Source organism: Chiloscyllium plagiosum, chromosome 2 (assembly GCF_004010195.1).
Source record: "Chiloscyllium plagiosum isolate BGI_BamShark_2017 chromosome 2, ASM401019v2, whole genome shotgun sequence".
NCBI classification, from domain to species: Eukaryota; Metazoa; Chordata; class Chondrichthyes; order Orectolobiformes; family Hemiscylliidae; genus Chiloscyllium; species Chiloscyllium plagiosum.
In genome coordinates this window covers 27,960,433-27,983,863 of record NC_057711.1, presented here as the reverse complement: position 1 = coordinate 27,983,863, position 23,431 = coordinate 27,960,433, and the positions used below count along the sequence as shown (strand labels likewise).

The window sequence follows — 23,431 nt, the reverse complement described above, 5'->3', positions numbered from 1 at the left end:
TGAAAATTTCGATTCTCCTGCTCCTTGGATGCTGCCTGACCTGCTGCGCTTTTCCAGCAACACATTTTCAGCATTAAATAATATGTACCCATATAGCCCACTAAGCCCGCGTTAGTCAAAAACAAGCACATAACTATTCCAATCTAATTTCCCAATACTTGGTCCATATTCTTGGCATCACAAGTGCATATTAAATACAACATTAATGTTGTGAGAGTTTCTGCCTCTGCTACCCTTATAGGCAGTGAACTCCAGATGCCCACCACCCTCTGGGTGAAAGTATTTTTCCCCACATCTCCTGTCAATTTTCTGCATCTTCCCTTAAATCTACGCCCTCTGGTCATTGATCCCTCCATCAAGTCCCTTCCTGTATACCCTATCTATGCCCCTCATAAATTTATACATTACAATTATGCCCACTCTCAATTTTCTCTGTTCTAAGGAAAATAATCAAAGTCTGTCCAATTTCTATTCATAACTGAAACTCTCCAGCCCAGTCAACATCTTGGTGAATTTCCCCTTCAACTTGTCTTGCGCTATAATGTAATGTGGATTCCAGGACTGTCTCACACAATATTCTAACTATGGCCTAACCGTTCCAGCAATCCTCCCTGCTCTTAATTCTATGCCTTGGCTAATAATGGCAAGTATTCCATATGCCTTCTGAACCATTTTATCCAGCTATCCTGATAGATTAAGAAATCTATGTTTAAGCACACCAAGGTCTAATGTTTTTCAGGGTCTTACAGTTCATCATGTGTTCCCTTGCCTTTTTGTCCTGCCCAACGACATTACCTCATATTTACCTGAATTGCATTCCATTAACCACTGATCAGCCCATCTGACAAGCTTGTCTATCCTGTAATCTAAGGTTATCCTCTCCACTATTATAACTCTACCAATATTTGTATCATCTGCAAATTTACAAATATGGTGGATTTCTAATTAAATGTCTTTGCTTTTATTTATTCAAGGCATATGGAGATTGCTGGCTAAGTCTTCATTTATTGCTATATCAAATTGTCCTTGAGAAGGTGGTGGTGTGTTGCTTTCTTGAATCAGTACACGTGGTTTGTAAGAGAGTTTGAGACTTTAGCTGGGCAACAGTGACAGAACAGCAGCAATGTATTTCAAATCAGGGTGTTGTGTGGCCTGCTGTTGGTCGTGCTGTTCCCATGTATCTGCTGTCCTTGTTCTTCTAGGTGGTTGAGGTCACAGATGTGGAAGGAGCAGGTAAAGGATTTTTATTGAATTGCTGAGTAATACTGGACTTGTAATCAATGGCCAATCACTCAATAAACATGCAGTGATAGAGGTAACAACTTTTAACCTTGTGCCTGGCTTTTCTCATCATCAGCATGATCTTTATTTACTGTATATGCCAGGATAACTTGCTGTAGGCAAAAAAATAGATGAAGCAGAACAGAAATTGAAGCAAAAATAAAGTGGATGTATTATTCAGTGGGGCAATAATTATAATTGTTTTTGTTCAGATGACCACTATAAGCAAATAATGAATTGGGATCCATTTATTTTAATTCCAATGGTTACTTTAGACAAAAAACCTCAGTTATCTCTTTGCTTTTTTTTTTGCAAAATGTGAAGAGATATTGTGTATAATGCACTTAAGGGTAAATTGCAAAACAGTATCATTTATCGATATGCATGGGCAGAGAATTATGGCCCTTCCCATTGTCAATGAAAGGAAAGTTAGTGGTAAGCTGAAGGTTCTGATCGAATCCTAGACCCAGGTAGGTAGAGACCATTGGCTGGGGAGGTTTGGCCACTGAGTTGGCAGGGTGGGGGGGGAATTATGGATTTTGTTTCTAGTCGGAAGCATTTGTTTTACATTACAAGTTTTAAATGAGAAAGGAAATGACTACTATCTTTTGTGGGGGTGCTCTGATGACCAAAGGGCAGCCTTCGAAGATAGACCCTACTTCTTCCAGTGCTTTTTATAATTCGTAAATACAATGGACTGCCCAAGCCAACAATTCCATTGTTTGGGTGGGGTAATACAGGGGTCAACTGAGCTTTAACAAGTTCAACTGATGTTTAATTATATTTGGTGAGCCAGATGGCAACTGCCTACTCTCTATATTATCAGAGGGAAGCTTAGGGCTGGTGGGAAGATGGATAGCTAAGCCCTGAACTATTTTAACATACTCAGTCGGCAGGCAGATAATATGCAGCCCTATGTCTTACTAGCTTCAATGAGGACATTTTTGATGTTTGATCATCAATCCTTTACTCAGAAGGAAAGCGTTTTGATTTGGTTCACGTCCGAGAAAGTTTCTGAGCATGTCCATGCCATCCAAAGATCCTCCTGGTCTAAGGATACAATTTCTGTAATGTAAACCAACCTATTGATGAAAAAAGAAAACGTTAGTATACTTCAGAAAATAATACTTTTAAAATGTATCAACAACTAAGAATCATTCAAAGCTTGCCACCTCTCAGTAGATTTGGGGCTCTAGGATACCTTTGGGGCTCTGCAGACCAATGAAAACTGGACAACTGAGAGTTTGCCACAGAAACCAGAAGACCCAAGGCTGAGACTGGGATAAAAGGGATTTCCTCCAATAAAAACTGTGCTGAAATCTTTGTATTTTTGAGAAGTTCTCCTGTGTAACTATGAGAAACTTGTCACAGAATAAAATCTTTAACTGCTGAACCTGATGACGTGAATGGACTGTTTAACCATAGCATTACCTACTTAGAGTCGTAGAGATGTACAGCATGGAAACAGACCCTTCGGTCCAACCCGTCCATGCCGACCAGATATCCCAACCCAGCTGAGGGGTGATCTTATAGAGGTTTACAAAATTATGAGGGGCATGGATAGGGTAAATAGGCAAAGTCTTTTCTCTGGGGTTGGTGAGGCCAGAACTAGAGGGCATAGGTTTAGGGTGAGAGAGGAAAGATATAAAAGAGACCTAAGGGGCAACTTTTTCACACAGAGGGTAATACGGTTATGGAATGAGCTGCCAGAGGAAGTGGTGAAGGCTGGTACAATTGCAACATTTAAGAGGCATTTGGATGGGTATATGAATAGGAAGGGTTTGGAGGGATATGGGCTGGGTACTTGGAATGTTTGCTGGCAGAGTGTTATCGATTTAAAGCAGACCAGGGAAGGTATTGGAAATATATGCAGCAAAATCCTTGAACAAGGAGATGGTTCTCTTCCCACCAAATGACAAATGTTTTACAACTTACACAACCAGCTGTGAAACTACTTGATTGGAGTTATTTTAAAGTATAAATAACTACCTTGACATTCTAAAATTTATAGTACTCTGGTGCAATCAACATAATAATGTAGTACTTTTCAATCTGGACAACTGAAACTGTATTTAAAAAGCATATAAAGGGGTGCCATCTAGGGCACAGAAGTACAGAAGCATTTCTTCCAAGAGTTGAAACGATGACCAAAGTGAGTTTAATAAGTATGACTGATGAGCTAAAGGAAGTTCAAATAAAATATTGTCGATCACCAACCACCTTGCAGATAACAAGGTTGGTTGTGGATAAGCATAAATAGTGGATCTCCCTGTTGGTCATACCAGACCAGAAATTATGGCTCAAGTCTTCCAAGCTGTCACATCACCACCAACAGATTCAGAGCTGAACTTCTGATTTAAAAAGTTCTCCTGAAATGAAATGAGGTAGTAAGCTTAAAGGGCTAGGGTGGGACAGATGGGAGAGTTAAGTGGATAAGAATGTACAGTGGCACATGGTAGCTAACAGGCAACAGGTAAAAGATGATTGGGGTTAAGAAGTGTGGTGCTGGAAAAGCACAGCCAGTCAGACAGCATCTGAGGAGCAGGAGAGTTGACGTTGAGCATAAGCTCCTCATCACATTCCTGATGAACAGCTTGTGCTCAAAACATCGACTTTTCTGCTTCTCGATGCTGCCTGGCTAGCTGTGCTTTTCCAGCACTTTTGACTCTGATCTCCAGCATCTGCAGTCCTCATTTTCTCCTAGTTGATTATAAGCTTACTGCAAAACCTCTTCCACAGATGCCCTACTTGAATAAGTTTTCCTCCTCCCTTTACAAGGATCTCTGTGAGTCTCTATCTCACAGCACACCCCATGTTGTCTCCTCTACCCTGAAGCACTTCAGCCACATCCTGAAGCAGACTTGCTATGACAGCCACATTTCCTTCCTTAATGCCTCATTCCTGATGAAGAGTTTATGCTCGAAACGTCAACTCTCCTTCTCCTCAGATGCTGCCTGACCGGCTGTGCTTTTCCAGTACCACACGTTTTGACTCTGACCTCCATCATCTGCAGTCCTCACTTTCTCCTAGGTGATTGGGGTTGCAAAGTACCTGGTGGGTGTAATGATAGGTGAAAAAGGTTATGGTTGACTGAGGTGACAGCTGGGTAACGTGAGGCTGCCAGGTGGATGAAGTGTGGAATAGGTCAAGGGTTGGTTGGACTAGATAGGACAGAGTCAGGTGAGGGAGACGAGTCAGGTTTGGTCAGGATCACATAGGGCTAGGTCGGAGGGGTGAGGGTTTGGTGCTGTGGGAATTTAAGGGAGATCGACTGATGGGGAGAATCAGTATAAGTCATTGGAGCATGAATTGTATTGTTACTCTGGAGTAAGACCAGGCTTTTCCCTGTCTAACATTTCCTGGTTACTATCTAGGTAGGTCAGAACTGCTTGCAGTCTCCCAATCTGACAGTATCAGAGACTTTCTTGGAAGTTCCCATGGAGCAGAGGAAATGTTTCAACATAAATCCTATCCTCCCATAATACTTCCAAGGAATCTTGAATTGGCATTTCCATGGGGTTCCATAGTGTACCTGCCAAGGCACGTCCATTCTCCAATGATTTGACCCTTTGCTGTTTAAGATAAGCAATACTACACCATGTGAAAGAATAATTTTATTGCTGAGGGTGAAAGTGAAGGAAATGCAATATTCAATAAACTATTAAACATAAATATCCTAACATTGATTATTTTTGTCCATTCATTCATTAAATAGGTAATAGATGTTACTTAATTGCCCTTGAACTGATTGGCTGTCTGGGCCATTTCATAAGATAGCTAAAAATTAACCACATTGTTGTTGGTATGGGCCTGTAGTCAGATCAGATAGAGATGGAAAGTTTCCTTCCTTAAAGGATATTTCTGAATCACGTAGGTTTTTACGATACTAGACCAGATTTTTGATTCCAGATTTTATTGCATTCAAATCTGATCAGACATCATGATGGGATTCAAAACCATGTCCCCGGAACATCAGCCTGAGTTGCTGGATTACTGTCAGTGATACTACACCATCCCATTGCTTCCCCTTAAGAAGGATAACCATTCCCTTATGTTTGGCAGCAACTTGTAAGTCAGTTGTTTCTCAATTGATTAGCTTCCTTTTATTTTAATGCGTTCTTTAAAATAAGTTTACAAGACTTTGATGTATGTGCTTAGATATATTAATGTAAGTCTTTTTTACAAGTTTTGCTTTTTGTTTTTAAAATTCATACAGCTTGCCTTCAGTCAGTCCAACTCTCAGGTGCAACAGAAGAACTGAAATATGGAAGGGTCATCTGAAATGTACAGCATTGGGTTAAGATACTAAAAGGGATGATTTCTTAGATATTTATTCCCTGCTGACAACATTAAATATACAAAACATTGCCAGTGGAAGATAATGAATTAAATGTGTAATTGAAAATAGTTTTGTTATACTGGCCATAATCCAAGGTACTCAAACACTATTTCAACTGAATGCGAGTGTAAAATAAGGAGAGAAATGTTTTACCGTAGGATCCATTATGTGATTATCTTTGAAGAGGCTGTAGAACATGTCCACTGAAAAAACTTCACTGTACAGGTAGCCATAATACTGACCATCATAGTCATCTGCCAGATGCTCAAAGGTAGCAGGCATATTCGTTCCTGCCGAACAAACCAAGTAAACAAAATAACTCCTCTTTGATTAGAAAGTGTACTTGCAAATACAGCTTACGGTTTTTCATAGGCGTTTTGAAATAGTATTGCAAATGTTCCCTGTGATTCTTTATTTTGCATTAAAATAATCCAGCTTAAGAATATTTGTAATCATGATGTGGTTGAAAACAGCATGATAAGTAAGTTGGCATTACAACAAGGCAAAATTTTGTTTGGCACTTACTTTTGGTTTCTACGAACAGGTAGCAAGTGCAACATAATGTAGGTAAGTGTGAATTTATCCACTTAGGGAGGAAAAGGATCAGCAATACACCAGATTCAAGACCAGAATTGGAAAGACCAGATTCAAGATTTCTTGTATACAAATCACAGAAGTAATTAGAAAGACAAGTTCTATGTTAGTGTTTAAGGCAAGGTGATAGCAGTATAGGTGTAAAGTTGTCTCTGATTATGCAGAGTCAGGTCACAAATTGAAATGTGCAGTTCTTGATCTCTTTACCCAAAAAAATATAAAATTCCCTTACAGAAGGTATCACAAAGTTTCCAGGATGAAAGGCTGTTCAGTGAGGAGAGATTGAGTATAATTAGTTTGTACTCAATGAAGTTTTAAAAAATAAAAAAAAATCTCCTTGATATAGATATGAAAAGATCTTAAAAGAACTTGATGAGGTAGATTCTGAGAGGTTTTAATTCTGGCTGCACAGATTAGATTTCAGAGTCACAGTCTCTGGCTATGGGTTCAGACACTTATCGCTGTGATGAAGAGAAACTGCTTCACACAGAAGGTTACATTCTCCACAACAGGGGACTGAGGTTACACAAATATTTTCAAGATTGAGATAGAATTTTGGATGCTAAGAGAAGTAAGGGATGTGGAGTTGGACTAGAAAGTGGAATTAAGATTTAAAAATTGGCCACGAAGAATGTTGCAGCTTTGATGGGTGATGTGTCCTACTTCTGCTGCTACTACTCATGCACCCCCTCAGAAGAAGCCATCTTCTGCTATATGGTATTTTTTGAATCATAGGTTAAAACAGTACTTCACTTCATTAATTGCATAGCCAAAATTAATGCTGGAAATATTGTTGTGAACTGGCATTCAGGGAAATGGGTTGCTGTAACTTTTAAACAGTCAGTAAGCAGCAGTCAGTCAGAGAATGGTTGACTGCAATTAGCAGCCGGCTGAACTGAGAAAAGTTCTGTTGTTGCCTTCAGTCTTCCTAGAAACAGCTGAACACAAACTGTTGCAGGTGCTCCAGGACGTCAGTGTGGTCACAGACCCACCACTGCACCACCACCTCCAGCACTCGCAGTATTACTGGAAATCCAACAAGAGCTTATCAATATTTTGAATTATCAGGCTGACAGAAACAAACCTGCTGAACAACTTAACACAAAATAAATGGAAACATTCTGCTTCAAAAAATGAGGTTTTATCACTGATCACATGATCACTAGCACGTGGCACTCAGAAGACAGGTTAATCGTGCAAATAGCTGCAGGAGGTTATTCAACCCAACTTTGGTAACTTTTTATGAAAAACATTAATAGGTTGGTTTTCCAGATATGACAGTTCTTGGTTGCTGAAGGGAGAACAGCCTGATTCATTCAGTAAATGACCACTTAAAGGCAGCTGGAGTATTTCACTTGAATTCCCTAAGCTTCAATTTTTATCCTCTTGGATTAATCAATCCTCTTCCCAATAGTCAATGTGATTCCCAACTGTTCTCCAGCTACGAGGCTGGAATATATACTGAGGACGGAGTCTCTGTACCCCAGCATAAAAGCCAGTGGAGCGCCCTTGTCGTGCAGTGGTAGTATCTCTCTCACTAAGGCAGGAGGCCCATGTTCAAGTTCCACATGTTCCAGAGGTGTGTCATAACATCACTGACTAGATTAGTTAGAAAATATCTAAAAAGTAGGAGAAGGGTGTCTCTGCTTGTGTGGTAGGTCCTGCTTAAAATGTTTAGCCCTTCATTTAGTAGGAGGCTTCCTTCCATCTCCAGGAGGTTGTCCTGCCTAACAGAGCCAATTGGAGGCTGGCAGGACAGTGCCACATCACAATTGGTGGCCATTGCTGGTACTGCAGGAGGACTGGGAGGAAATGAAACCATGGAAACCCCCAAAATTGGTCAATCCCAGAATTTGCTGGTTTGTCAAGGTTGGGAAAAAGAATAGAGGGATGTTGGATAAGACGTGATGGAACTGGAGACAGAGAGGCAAGTCTCTCCAATTGACATAAATGACCTAGGAATTCAGCACATTTGCTCATCAGCACATGCATGGCTAAACTTGCTGGGCAAGATTATGGGTGCAGGTCTCTTCTGCAGAACAGTTCTTTCCACAGATACTGTCAGATCTGCTGTGTTTTTCTAGCAATTCCTGATTTTGTTTCGAATCCATTCCTGACTTGCTTTTCAGGTCGACTATTTGCCAAACTGGTTAATTGTTGTACAGAAGCACCAATGCTTTACAGTAGGAAATGTACTTCCAGGATGAGTTTTAGTAATCATCATGAACACATAACACATTCGTCTCATAGATCTCTTTGGATTAATCAATGTGTGACTGAACACTAATTATATATATGTTTAACTGTGGAATTCCACCTGCCAAAGGAAAGAAATTAATTCTGATTCCTTATATTCCTTTAACTAGGTAATGGATGACCAACTGAGAAAAAAAGATCATCACAACATATGGAAAGCAAAATTAAAATGTCTTATTTTTGCTGATTTAAAAAATGCAGACGGGACATGACTCAGAACTGAGGAAAATCCAAATTCAGCCAGGCCACTCAGTGTTGATTTCAATCAGACTCCATTTTAGCTTCAGCAAGGGCCTTAGCTCAGTGTGGGTACTTCCAAATATTTTTAGAGTTGTCGTGAATGCACTTGAAGGGCTCTAAGTTCTGTAGAACTGACAAACTGTGAAGTTAAATCTTCTGCTCTTTAAGAAATATTTTAAAAAGGTCTGCCTGTGAGAGCTGAGAGAAAATGTTTGAGTAGTTATAATTGCCGATTACTGAAATTATTCAAAAGCTCTCACTGTGTCATTACGAATGCCTGGCTATCTTAACAATGTGTTATTATAGGAACCTGTGCTCATGGTTCAATTGACAGTTAAAAAGATAATGGGGTGGGGTGGGGGTGAGTTATGAATATTGATCTGTTTTTCTGAGGAATTAAGTACTTGATTGCAACTAAATGCTTGAAAAAGTTTTCATTTTCACGTAAACAATGGCAAAAGCTATAATAAACATGGAGACTATTATTTCATTTCATCTCAGCATGCCTCCTGAGGTCTCACAATGGTGCATACTGGCCAAGTCAACATGAATGCTAACAATCACACATCACCCTAGTCCAACACCAGCATCTCCAAATTATAACATGAATAGTAAGAAGGGCCATTAAGTTGGCATCGTTGAGGCATGGGGATTGGGTATGAGAGGAAAAGTTATAAGTCCTAATAGTTAGCAAAACAACTGGGATGTATTCCCAAAGAAAAGACTGGCTTGGCAGCTCACATAGCTGCTTCTGAACCATGTCTAGGAATGGCAATCCTGACTATAACGCAGACATCAAACATTCTCTCCCCCACAGAAAGGTCTCACCATTTGGGTGAGTTTCTCCCTGAGGCTCGGGTAATAAACCAGGAGATTCTACAATTACCTTTACCTAAAGCAGGAGAAAATCACCTGGACTCATGACTCCTGTATTGGCCACAGTTATCTGATTTTCTTGACTTTCCTAGTTGGGAATGGTCAAAGAAAGGATTAACATATGGGGCAGGAATGAACCAAGGATGAGATGATGGCGCACGGGCCTGATTGCTTTGCTGATTCAAGATATATTTTGTTCTAAAGGTTTTATACCTGGTGAAGCGGGTATTCCAAGAATTTCTTCACAGCATTTGGCATACTCCTCTGCTGTATTAGCAGATGACTTTGAATGGATTGTCTGGTCAAATTTACTCAATACAATCTTCCAAAGATTTAGAAGACCTATTTGGGAAGAAGAAAGGTAATATTGACTTCTTCAAAAATGTGGTAAAAAATTGAGAATGTGAAAGAAATAGAGCTCAAAGTCTGTATTCCTTAAGTATCAACGCTGCAAGTTCAATATTATGGAGGTTTAGCTGTTCTATAAAATGTTCCCAATCAGAATATTTTAGAATCATTTGGGGAGGGCATTATATCTAGCTCCACATTCACAGATAATTGGAACATTCACTTGGCTGCCTTTATGGGTGCCAAGTAGAAGAAAAAGGAGAGCAATAGACTCAAAAAAGGAAATAAAGTGAGAAATAAGGGGAGTGAATAAAGAAAAAAGAGAAAGATAAACAAAGAAATAGAGAAACAAGTGTAACAGCTTTTACTTAATAAAAGAAAAGCAGAAATACAAAGGGACAGAGACAAAAAGGGATTGGGCGAGTCATTTTGCTCGCCCTTTTTAAAGAAATTTACTTTTGCTATTGGAGCTGAGGTCTAAGATGTGAAAAATATTGACAACTATGTTTAAAATTTATTATCAGTAAATAAAACTAGCTTGAACAAGTGTTTAAACAAGGAAAATTAACAGGCCTTTGTTTCCCAACCATCGATTTTTCAAATTGCACTTGCGCCTCTATTCCATTCCTGAATAATCTTTACAAAATATCCCAAGAAAACTGATTTATCATTGACATCATGGGTTCTACTTCCTTTTAGTTTCTGATAAAAGCAAAACAAACAGTAAAACACAGCAGTCAAACGATTCACTGGGTCAGTGTAGACACTTCACTTGTACAATCCCAAGTTAGTCTCACTCTTTTGTTTTCCATGAAATTGTATCTTTCTCTGTTTTAAATATTTATTAATGTTTCCTGTACAGGATACCATAGTTTCTGCTTTCACTATATGTTGCGACAAAGCATTCCATGCTTCAACAATATTTTACATAAACAAATTCTTCCTATCCACTTTCTTCTCAGCTTTAAATCTGACGTTTCAACCTCCCAAATAATTTTTCCATATGCAGATTAACAAATAATTCATAATTATTCAAAAATTCATAATTCAAAAATTCTCTGTTGAACTGCATGTATTATTTGCCAACTTGTGCACTCCTGCCAATTTCTTGTAAAGGGATTAGACATGCCAACAGAAATTAGATTTATTTCACTTACATCAGACTCCATGTACATTCTATCTCCATTAGGTAAATTTATTATAAGACTCTTTATCAGAGCCATGATCAAATTAATATTGATGAGAGTTTTATTAAAGTAACTAGTGACAAAGCAGCAACTCTTTTATTGTTTTAACCATTTAAGTTAATCACTCAGAAGATGACTATTCAGTCTCATCTGTGTTTGTTCTTTGCTTGGGCAAACCAAAAGAAATGCCATTGCAAAATATTTCCAAAGACCCTTTGTCTTCCTCTGCTTCAAATACATATTCAGTTATTTGATCCTGTAGAAACATTTCAGTATCTTTAGCACAGAGTGTCTATAATGTGGAAGCATCCTACCCGGACTGACTGACCTACCCTATCCCTGTAACCCTACATTTCCCATGGCTAATCCAACCAGCCTGCACATCTATGTGCAAATTAGCATGGCCAATCCACCTCACCCTAACATCTTTAAATTATGGAAGCAAACTGGAGCACCCTGAGGAAATCCATGCTGACATGGGGACAATGTGCAAATTCCACAGAGTCACCCAAAAGTGGAATGGAACCTGGTCCCTAGCACTTTCAGACAGCAGTGCTAACCACTGAGATACCATGAAGCTCTTACTGTTGAACAAAAGACACATATTGTCTAAAGTTTTGCATTTCGCACTTGTCAGGGTAACTTGCAAGAATACAAGTTAAAGCCACACCCATTTTTCAGCAATAATCTAATTCTGTACTCTGAAAAGACAATTTATTTGTAAATTTTATGCTTTTTTATTTCCTTTGGTAAATATTCCACACATGAATTAACAATAGCATCACAGATCTCATTAAGAAAATGTTTTTCAAAAAGCCTTTCATATAATTGGGTGAAAGATTTTTTTAAGAATAAGTTTTAAAGACTGCAAATCTTTTCTGTTCAGTTCTGAAAGCCTGAAAAAAAACCATTTTCAAAGTAAGTTTTTTTCCAATAACTTCATACTAAACTATTCTAATGGATTCATTTCTCAACTGTAATAACTGATTGAAAATTTAAAAGATGTCCAGCTGCAAACCGACACAAGGGATTAAAATTCAGTTGAATCAGACAATCAACATAAAAGAAGCTGTCAGTAATTAAAGTCTCAGCTTACTGGGATACAAACGCTTATCTGATTATTTGTTACAATCCATTAAAAATTGTAAGATTAATTCTGGATTAAATCCAGGAACAATAATAGCTTAGAAAACAAAAAACGAGTAACACAAAATAAACATTCTTTCTATACGAATGCATGTGGTGTTACAATCTCTATGTTCACAGCAAGAATCAAAACTATAAATGGAGAAAGTTGGTATGGGAAAAGTTTTTAAGGACTGTACTAAACAATGAACTTTTAGTTTGGCATGTAAAATAAAATTTGATTGAAATCTGAGTACAGTGCCATGAATATGAAATTCATTCATACCCCTGGGCAACGTATATTGTAATTTCAATGTAATGTACATTTCTATCAAATTTCAATTCCTCTAACAGTTTTAGAAATGTTAGAATTCATTGGTGATTCATTCTTCAATTTATGTCAATGTTGCCAATTGGAGTTTAGAACAGATCTTTTTCCATTTTGCACTTTATTTGATATATTGGCAATAATCCCCCAAAACAGATAGAGGATGCAGTGGATTATTAATCCAGAACTGCAAGCTAATGTTCTGTGACTGTAGGTGTGAATCCTACCATGGCATATGGTGAAATTTGAATTCAATTTTAAAAAACCTGGAATTAAAATGCCAACTATGTAACTAACCATTACTGGCAGTCATTTAAAAAGAAACCATCAAGTTAATTATCTTTCTTTATAGAAGGAAATTTGTCTTACTTATTTGGTCTGGCTACATGTGACTTGAGACCGACAACAATGTTGTTGACTCTTAACTGCCTCCTGAAATGGCACTAATATTTAACAGGGGAATTAGGGATGGGCAATGAATACTAGCCCAACCAGTATACCCAAATCCCAGGAATGAATTGTAAATAAACCTACCAGGCTTTCTAACTCTGACATATACAAACATCATAAATTTCAACAATCTATTTGAAAATAAAAGATTCCTTGAAGAATGCAGAAGGAAGCTTAAGATAGTAGAGATATCCAGCACCAAGAATTTCACATTTATCCATGTGGTTCTTCTCTCATTAAAAACGTAACTGGCACTTGTACAGGTGTCAACTTAAATTATCTGTGAGGACCTTGCTCTGTGTTCCATTAAATTGCTTTGGTCCACATTATGTCTATTTTTACTTTCATTTGATAAGTAACCAGCCAAATTTCTCATGGATTTCTATTTTTTTGGTGCCAATTTTATTCTCCACTCCCATTCTGATGGCTTGAATCTCCTGTTGAGTTATAAATGCATGCCATCAATTTCCCTATGTTACTGGCCCTGAAAAGCCATTCTTCATGAAATCAGAAATCAGAAATTCTGGATAGAAAGGCCGTCCAAAGGGAAGGAGGAAAGATAGAGGCACAATGCCAAAACTTACCTTCATCAAATATGTTCACTTACACTTCCAAGCAGAGTTACTGGGTGTTAATCAAAAGCAGGAATCCTTGCTTTATCTTTTATTGTGTTTTCACCACATATCTCCTTTGTTGGGTATCTGTGTTGGATGCAGTTAATATTGTTTTGCATGGAAGGAATAGAATGTGTGAATGTCATATTGCATCAAAAAAAACATGTAAGTGTTGGGAAATTTGATAATAGAGCAAATGTAAAGCCTTTGTACATTAATGCATAAAGCATTCAGAAAAAGGAAGATAAGGTAAACGAATATGATCTCATAGCCATTACAGAAGCACAGTTATAAAACTGGGAACTTAAATTCAGGGATAGTTGACCTTTTGGAAAGATAGGAGCAATGGAAAAGGTGGTACGATAGCACTGTTAACAAGCGATGAAAGTAGGACAGTTGTGAGGGATGAACTAGGCTTGGATGATGTACAGTCCATTTAGGTACACGTTAGAAAACAGCGAGGGGTAAAAAAAACATTGGTAGGAATAATGTACAGACCCCCAAACTGTAGTCATACTATAGGACTATAACTTAACAAATAGAAGCAGCATGTAAATATTTTCAAAATGATTGGGTTAATCAAATTGGAAAGAGTAGGTACAATAACAAATTCATAGTGTGAATTAGGGATAGTTTCCTAGTTCTGCGGAAGGGTCATTCAACCTGAAACATTAACTCTGTTTTTTCTCGAATGATGCTGCCAGACCTGCTGAGCTTTTTCAGCAATTTCTGTTTTTGTTTCTGATTTACAGCATTCACCTTTATTTGGATTTTTGCTAAGATAAGAAGACATTAGGTTGAAAGCAAAAGCATATAAAGAGGCAAAGTCATAATAGTCCCAAAGGCTGGGATAAATTCAGAATCCAACAAAGGAAATCTAAAAAGATAAAGAAAGTAAATTTGAGGCAAACTAATAAGGAAAATAAAAACTGACCGTAAGAGCTTATTTAAACGTATAAAAAGGAAAAGAGAGGTCAAAATGAATAGAGGTCAAAATGAATAGAGGCCCATTAGAAAACAAAGCTGGGGAGACAGTTATGGAGAACAAAGAAATGGCAGAGGAGTTGAACATATATTTTGCATCAGTCTTCACAGTGGAAGATAATTTGAACATCCCATTAATACTAAGGAATACAGGAAGAGGTATTACGTACCATCACTATCACTAAAATAGCAGTATTGGACAAACTACTGTAGTTAAAGGCAGCTAAATCCTCTGGCCTGATGGGATGGCTTGCATCCTAGGATCCTAAAAGAGGTAGGTACAGAGATTGTGGATGCATTGGCTATAATTTTCTAAAACTCCTTTGGTTATGGAAAAGTACCAGAGGATTGGAAAATTTCTAATGTAATACACCTATTCAAAAAGGGAAGGGGGCAAGAAGCAAGTAACTATAGGGTGATTAGCCTAACGTCTACTTTGGAATGGTATTGGAATCAATTATTAAGGATGTAAAAGCAGAACATTTGGAAAATCATAATCTAACCAAGCAGAGAAAGCATGATTTCATGAAAGGGAAATTGTGCCTGACTAATTTATTAGAGTTTTTCAAGGAAGTCACAACTGGAGTGGATAGAGGGGAACTAGTAGATGTGTTGTATTTGGACTTCCAGAAAGTGTTCCACAAAGTACCACACAAAAGGTTACATCACAGGATAAGAACCCAAGGTGTTTGAGGTAGTATATTGGCTTGGTTATAGAATTAGATAACAGGCAGGAAAGAATGAGTGGGAATAAGGGTTTTCTTTTTAGGGTGGGTGACTTGTGACCACGAAAGTGCACAGAGATAAGTGTTGAGACTGCAACTGTTCATAATATCTGTGAATGATTTGGAAGGGGAAGCATTTGCACTATGGACAAATTTACAGACAACACAAAAGTGGGTAGAAATGCAGGGTGCAAGATAGTTAAGGAACAGTGTGCAAATGGATAGAGTACAAATAGTTTACAGAGAGATATTGATAGATTAAGTAAGTGGGCAAAAAGTTGACAAATGGAGGATAATATGGGAAATGTGAAGTTGCTCATTTTGGAAGGGAGAACAAATTAACAGTTTTATTCAAATAGAGAAAAAAAACTGCAGAAAACTACATTTCAAACTGACTTGGGGGTACTTATGCATGAAACACAGAAAGCTAGCACACAGGTGCAGCAGATAATCAGGAAGAATAACAAAATGTTGGCCCTTATTTCAAAAGGGATGGAGTGTAAGAGTAGGAGAGTTTTACTACAACCTTACAAGATGCTTGGTGAGACCATATCTGAGGTACTGAGAGTAGTTTGGTCCCTTTATTTAAGAAAAGATCTTGGGTAATTCAAGGTAAATTTAACAATGTTCACTTTATGATTGCCAGGTATGGAGGGAGTGTCTTTTGAGCAAAGATTTAACAGGTCGGAATTCTCCTCATTGGAATTTAGAAGAATGAAACAGAAAGGAGTCTTAAGTTTGAAAGGGTAAATGCTGAGAGGATGTTTGCTCTCATGGGAGTCTGGAACTAGAGGACATAGTCTCAGAATTAAGGAGCATTAACTTATGACTAACATCAGGAGTCTTTTCAACTCATTTGTCACAGAGAGCTGCAGTGGCAGAGTCCTTACGTATAAAGGTGGATAAACCCCCAGGACCTGATCAGATGTACCCGAGAACTCTGTGGGAAGCTAGAGAAGTGATTGCTGGTCCTCTTGCTGAGATATTTGTATCATCGATAGACACAGGTGAGGTGCCGGAATGACTGGAGGTTGACTAATGTGGTGCCACTGTTTAAGAAAGGTGGTAAGGACAAGCCAGGGAACTATAGGCCAGTGAGCCTGACGTCGGTTGTGGGCAAGTTGTTGGAGGGAATCCTGAGGGACAGGATGTACATGTATTTGGAAAGGCAAGGACTGATTAGGGAAATCATGTCTCACAAACTTGATTCAGTTTTTTGAAGAAGTAACAAAGAGGATTGATGAGGGCAGAGCAGTGGATGTGATCTATATGGACTTCAGTATGGCATTCAACAACGTTCCCCATGGGAGACTGGTTAGATCTCATGGAATACAGGGAGAACTAGCCATTTGGATACAGAACTGGTTCAAAGGTAGAAAACAGAAGGTGGTGGTGGAGAGTTGTTTTTCAGATTGGAGGCCTGTGACCAGTGCAATGCCGCAAGGATCGGTGCTGGGTCCTCTACTTTTTGTCATTTATATAAATGATTTGGATGCGAGCACAAGAGGTACAGTTAGTAAGTTTGCAGATGATACCAAATTGGAGGTGCAGTGGACAGCGAAGAAGGTTGCCTCAGATTACAACAGGATCTTGACCAGATGGGCTAATGGGCTGAGAAATGGCAGATGGAGTTTAATTCAGATAAATGCAAGGTGCTGCATTTTGAGAAAGCAAATCTTAGCAAGACTTATACACTTAATGGTAAGGTCCTCGGAAGTGTTGCTGAACAAAGGGACCTTGGAGTGCAGGTTCATAGCTCGGAGGATTTGAGCTATAGGAGAGGCTGAAAAGGCTAGGGCTGTTTTCCCTGGAGTGTCGGAGGCTGAGGGGTGACCTTATAGAGGTTTACAAAATCATGAGGGGCATGGATAGGATAAATAGACAAAGTCTTTTCCCTGGGGTCGGGGAGTCCAGAACTAGATAGCATAGGTTTAGGGTAAGAGGGGAAAGATATAAAAGAAACCTAAGGGGCAACGTTTTCACACACAGGGTGGTACATGTATGGAGATGAGCTGCCAGAGGAAGTGGTAGAGGGTGGTACAATTGCAACATTTAAAAAGCATTTGGATGGGTATATGAATAGGAAGAGTTTGGAGGGATATGGGCCGGGTGCTGGCAGGTGGGACTAGATTGGGTTGGGATATCTGATTGGCATGAATGGGTTGGATCGAAGGATCTGTTTCCATGCTGTATACCTCTATGACTCTGACTTAATCCCTCTAAAATCAGTAGGGGAATCATGACTTACATTGAAAAGGTAGGAAAGTGGATGACAGAATTGTCTGACCAGCCATGAACCTTTTGACAGTGCATGTTCAAGGGAACACACTCCTGTTCCTTCTTATTGGTCAGTGTTAAGGCCCTTACTGTTCGTGATTTATATAAATGATTTAGACATGAATGTTGGAAGGTTATAAATTCACAGATGATGCACGAATTGCTGGGGTGGTAAACAGCGAGGAGGAGAATCTTAGATGATAGGAGGCCATAAACAGGATGGTAAGATGGCCTGATCAGTGGCAAATGGAATTCCATCTGGATTAATGTGAAGGGATACACTAGGGCAGGACACTCAAGGCAAGTGAATACATGATGAACAGTAGGACCCAGGGAAGCATCAAGCCGGGAGGTTATGTTGGAACTGTATAACACTTGGTTAGGCCATGACTAGAGTACTGTATGAAGTTCTAGAATCCACATCATTGGAGGGTTGTGATAGCACTTAAGAGAGTGCAGAGGAGATTTACCACGATGTTGCCTGGGCTGGAATGTTTCAGTTATGAAGAGAGACTGGATGAATTGGAGCTGTTTTCCTTGAAGCAGGCGAGATTGAGAGGAGACATGATTAAGATGTATAAAATTATGAAGGGCACAGAGAGTGTAGACAGGAAAGAACATTTCCCCTTAATGGAGCAATCTCTAACCAGAGGGCATAGATTTAAGGTGAAGGGAAGGAAGTTTAGAGGAGGTGTGAGGAAAAACATTTTCACCCAAGGATGGTGGAAATATGAAACAAACTGCCTAAAAGGATGGAAGGGGCAGAAACTCTCAACATTTAAAAAGTATTTAGATGTGTACTTACAATGCCGAGGCGTACAAGACCATGTGTCAAATGCTGGAAAATGGGATTAGAACAGTTCGGTTTTTGACGGGTGTAGATTTGATGGGCCAAAGGGCTTTTTTCTTTCCTGTAGATTTCAATGTATCTTATTGTGGTGCACCTATCCGTTCAATCAATACAAACTGGGTAGCAAGCTTGAGACCTTTCATATATTTGTAATTGACCAAAATAATACATTAAGTCTTTAAAATGTGCCTGTGCTGCCTTTTTGATGAACACGTAGATTTGGGGTATGATGAATTTTGTTTTCCCATAACTACTTCTCCATACATCAAGATTAATTAATTATTTGACTCTCCTCTCTCAATTGTTTGTTCCCTGTTCTCATGACGCTGCTGAAGCATAAATGTCTCATCTTCAGATGTAAACCCATCTAGTGAGCTAACAAATGAATCTTATCTTGTTCACACTCAAAATTCTGTTAACTATAAACTGGTGATAAGTAAAAAGCATAAATTCTTCCCACAAATCAACTCCCTCTCATGCACTTCTGAATTCTTACTTTCCCTTGCTCGAAATTTATGTTTTCAAAATTACCGGACGTGAAACACAATGCCCAGTGTCTGCAATGCAAAAATAAAATCACAATTTTTTTCATCATTCACTCTTAGATCTTTTCAAGCTCAGCCATCCCTGGAATGTGCTTCTACACAGGCCTGACTTCTCTCACAACAAGAAGGTATATGAAAATTTCATTTACAAAGGTATATGAGGCATCTTGAAACCCATTGAACAGGGGATTCCCAGCTTCTATCATGACACTACGGATTTCTTACAGAAACTCAGCACCCACGGACCAGTCCAACTGGGAACATTCCTCGTCACAATAGACTTTTCAGCACTCTACACCAGCATCCCCCACAATTATGGCACCGCGACAACAGCCACAGTACTCAACACCAACAACTGCCAATCTCCGAACACCGCCCTACAACTCATCCGCTTTATCCTCGATCACAACGTCTTCACCTTTGACAACCAGTTCTTCATCCAGACACACGGAACAGCCATGGGGACCAAATCTGACCCTCAATATGCCAACATCTTCATGCACAGGTTCGAACAAGACTTCTTCTCTCCACAGGACCTCCAGCCAACATTATACAACAGGTACATTGACGACCCATGGCGAGGAGTCACTAATAAAACTACACAGTGATATCAACAAGTTTCATCCCACCATCAAACTCACCATGGACTACTCGCTACTATCTGTCTCATTCTTGGAGACATGAGTCTCCATCAAGGATGGACACCTCAGCACCACACTCTACCGCAAACCCACAGACCACCTCATAATACGCCACTTCTCCAGCTTCCACCCAAAACATATTAAAACAGCCATCCCCTATGGACAAGCCCCATGCTTACACTGGATCTGTTCAGATGAGAAGGAATGTGAGGGGCACCTGAAAGTATTCAGGGATACCCTCATATGATGCTCAACTCATCGAATGCCAGTTCCGATGTGCCACAGCAAGGAACTATAATGACCTCCTCAGGAAACAGATACATGCTACAACCGACAGGGTACCCTTCGTTGTCCAGTATTTCCCAGGAGCTGAAAAACTATGCCACGTTCTTCGCGACCTGCAACACATTATCAATGAGGATGAGCACCTCGCCAAGATGTTCCTCACACTCCACTGCTTGCCTTTAAACAACTGCCAAACCTCAAACAGATCATTGTTTGTAGCAAGCTGCCCGGCTTTCAGGACAACTCCATACAACCGTCATGGTAGGCGCTGCAAGACGTGTCAGAGTGTGGAGACGGACACCACCATTATGCGTGGGGACACCTCCCACCATGTACATGGCAGGTACCCATGCAACTCAGCCAACACTGTCTATCTCATATGCTGCCGGCAAGGATGCCCTGCACCATGGTACATTGGTGAAACCAAGCAAAGGCTACGGCAACGGATGAATGGGCACCACACAACAATCAACAGAAGTGTTCCCTCCCAGTTGGGGAACACTTCAACGGTCCAGGACATTCGATCTCGGTCCTTTGGGTGACCATCCTCCAAGGCGGACTTTGGGACAGGCAGCAGCGAAAAGTGGCCTAGCAGAGGCTGATAGCTAAGCTCCGTACCCATAGGGAGGGCCTCAACCGGGACCTTGGGTTCATGTCACACTACATGTGACCACCACTGCACTATACACATACACAGATATTCCTACGCACACACTCCTACACACACACACAGGCACTCCTATACACATGCATACACACAGACACACATATACGCAGACATGCACATAGACACTCACATACACTTCTACAGACATCCACACTCACACATGCATCCTCTCACAGACTTACCCTCACATACACGTACACTCTCTCACAGACACTCACAATCCTCAACCCCACACACACGCGCGCACACACGCACATTCTCACATGCATCGTCTTACAGACTTAGGCACTTTTTTTTAGATTAGAATCAGTCTAAACATTATGGCACAGACAGGGAACACCAGGGGGCTAACACCTTCAACATCTTAACATCTTATCTGGCTGACACCAATTGTTACAGTTAACCTGAGAATGTAACTTTTAAAAAAAGTTTTGTGATTTACATATGAAAGAAGTGAAACTAACATGGTCATTCTAACAGATGAGAGACTTAACAAACAATCCAGGTCTTTTTCAATATATAATTTGTTACATCACACTGTAAACTTTTGCTTTAAATTCTGTCTTACAATCATATACTCCTCAACTACCTGATGAAGAAGCAGTGCTCCGAAAGCTAGTGCTTCCAATTAAACCTGTTGGACTATAACCTAGTATTGCGTGATTTTTAACTATGAAAATTTCAATTCCAAATTTTATTGAATTCAAACCTGACCATTTACCATTGTGAAATTTGAATTTACATTCCTTAAATTTTGCCTGAGGTTCTGGATAATTAGTCTAATGACATTAAAACTATGCCACTGCCTTTTTTAAAAAAATCATTCACAGGATAAGGATGCCATTGGCTGGGTCAGCCCTTCTTAATTGTCTAGAGAGTAATTCAGTGTAGAAATATTGTAGATTTGGAGTCACATGTAGGCTAGATGAGTAGGGGTGGCAGTTTCCTTCCTGAAAGGAAATTAGTTAACAAGAGGGGTTTTTCTGACAACTGATTCATGGTCATCACTAGACTCTTAATTCCAGATTTTTAAAATTGAATTCAAATCCTATCTGCTGTGGCGGGTAACGAACCTGGTCCCAAGTCCTACATAGGTGTCTGGATTAATAGTCCAGTAATAATACCACTAGTCATCTCTCCGGCCAGAGGGACTGAGATCAAATTTAGTAATGCGTTATTGCCCTGCTGAGATTATCCAAACCATCACCTGCTGCATGTAAACCTGGGATCTTGTGCTTTACGTAGCTTTGAACTATAGTACTAGGTGGAATTAAACATTACGTCATATATTCAATGGAAATGCATCTCCCAATGGTGAATGAAATTTGTAGTACTAACATAACTAAATAATGTCAGTGTAACGTACTGTGCCAGCAGTTCAAATTACCAAAAATGGGTAAAAACAAATCATATCACGACTGTTCTTTGTTGTATAAGGTAAAGGTTCTTAAAATGTTAATATTGAAGTTGCATTAGATCTATAGTTTCTGAGAATCCAAGTAATTAAGCCTAGGACTCCAAGTTTGGGAAACTATAAATGGTGTCATCATGAAATAACCATCTTGTAGTTAATGATCCTCTTGGGATTAGGGATCAAAACATGGTAGTTTCAAATTCAGTGTGAGAGAGAGCATCTCAGTCTCAGACCAGTGTCCTCTTGAATAAGAGAAAATACAGAGATACGAAGAAAGAGTTGTCTAAAGACAGCTGGGAAAATTGACTAAGGGGAAAGTCAGTAGATGAGCGTGACAGAAATTTAAGCAGACTTTCCATAACTCTAAACGAAAATTTACTCCAGTCGAAATGTAGGACACATTGAGAATCTCCCATGATAAATAAAGGTGGTCGAGGACAATATCAAATCAAAAACTAAAGGATGCAAAGTAGTGAAAGCTTGTGGTAGGCCAGAAGCCTGGGAATTTACTTTAGGAATCAGAGTGGATGACTAAAAATCTTAGAAAGGGAGAAAGTTGATGATGAAAGTAAATTGACAAGGAATATAAAAACAAAGAAGAGTTTCTTCAAGTATACAAGAGAGTAGCGAGCACAAGAATGAACCCACTGAGTTCATTTGTGCTGACATAACAGAATTCCCTCCCTAATAGGGTCTAACTACAGAACATGATTGCAGTGGTTCAAGAAGACAGCTCACCACCACCTTCTCAAGGGCAACTAGGGACAAGCATTAAATGTTGGCCAGGTAGTGATACCCACGTTCCAGAAGTGAATTAAAAGAAGAGAACTGTTTTAACACTGTCAACATAGGATAAAGTCAAAATTATATGACATCGGGTTATAGTCCAATAGCTTTATTTGAAACCACAAAGTTTTGGAACCCTGCTCCTTCCTCAAGTAGCTAGTGAGTGAGAATACATTGGGTACAGAATTTATATGCAAAAGATGAAAGGGTCATACAATTTATGCAAACGGATTGAACAAACCTAGATGACAATTAAGTCTTTAATCAGTTAGAACAGGGATGCAGGTTTCGATTGATTAATACGTAAATCCCAGAACTTCTTTCAAGTAACTGCCCCAAGGTAACTTAAGGTTTAATCAGTATAAAGGTGATACCTCAGGTCTGATGATTCTTTTTTGGTGTGAGGCATTGTTTTGAGTCTGTTTGTGTCTCAACCTGGAGTCAGACTGGTTTTATTTGCAAAATAAGAATTTATAAAATGCCCTTTGACTGACTGTCTATAAGTGTGTGGTTTTTGAACAAAATAGAATGTACCTGCAAATGCAATTTCATTCCATAGATTTATGTGTATGTGTGTTTGGGGGGGGGGGGGGAGGGAATGTGTGTGCTTGAGAGGGAG

The 23,431-nt window shown here is 39.3% G+C and overlaps 1 protein-coding gene across 11 annotated transcripts in view; it reads right to left on the bottom strand.

The window, feature by feature from the left end:
* Window positions 1-1,511: 1,511 nt before the first annotated feature.
* LOC122557939 (neurolysin, mitochondrial-like) overlaps window positions 1,512-23,431 on the bottom strand; it is a 59,310-nt gene continuing 37,390 nt past the window's right edge. For 6 of the 11 annotated variants that reach the window (XM_043706203.1, XM_043706232.1, XM_043706195.1 and 3 more), the window contains 3 exons: window positions 9,800-9,928; window positions 5,774-5,910; window positions 1,512-2,363 (listed from right to left, as the gene is read on the bottom strand). In XM_043706203.1, the coding sequence (XP_043562138.1) occupies window positions 2,211-2,363; window positions 5,774-5,910; window positions 9,800-9,928 (419 nt within the window). In that variant the 3' untranslated portion in view covers window positions 1,512-2,210. Of the gene's footprint in view, window positions 2,364-5,773; window positions 5,911-9,799; window positions 9,929-10,247; window positions 10,637-13,608; window positions 13,726-18,539; window positions 18,569-23,431 lie in introns of those variants that run through there. The other 5 variants (XM_043706185.1, XR_006313988.1, XR_006313989.1 and 2 more) reach the window with 5 other exon arrangements.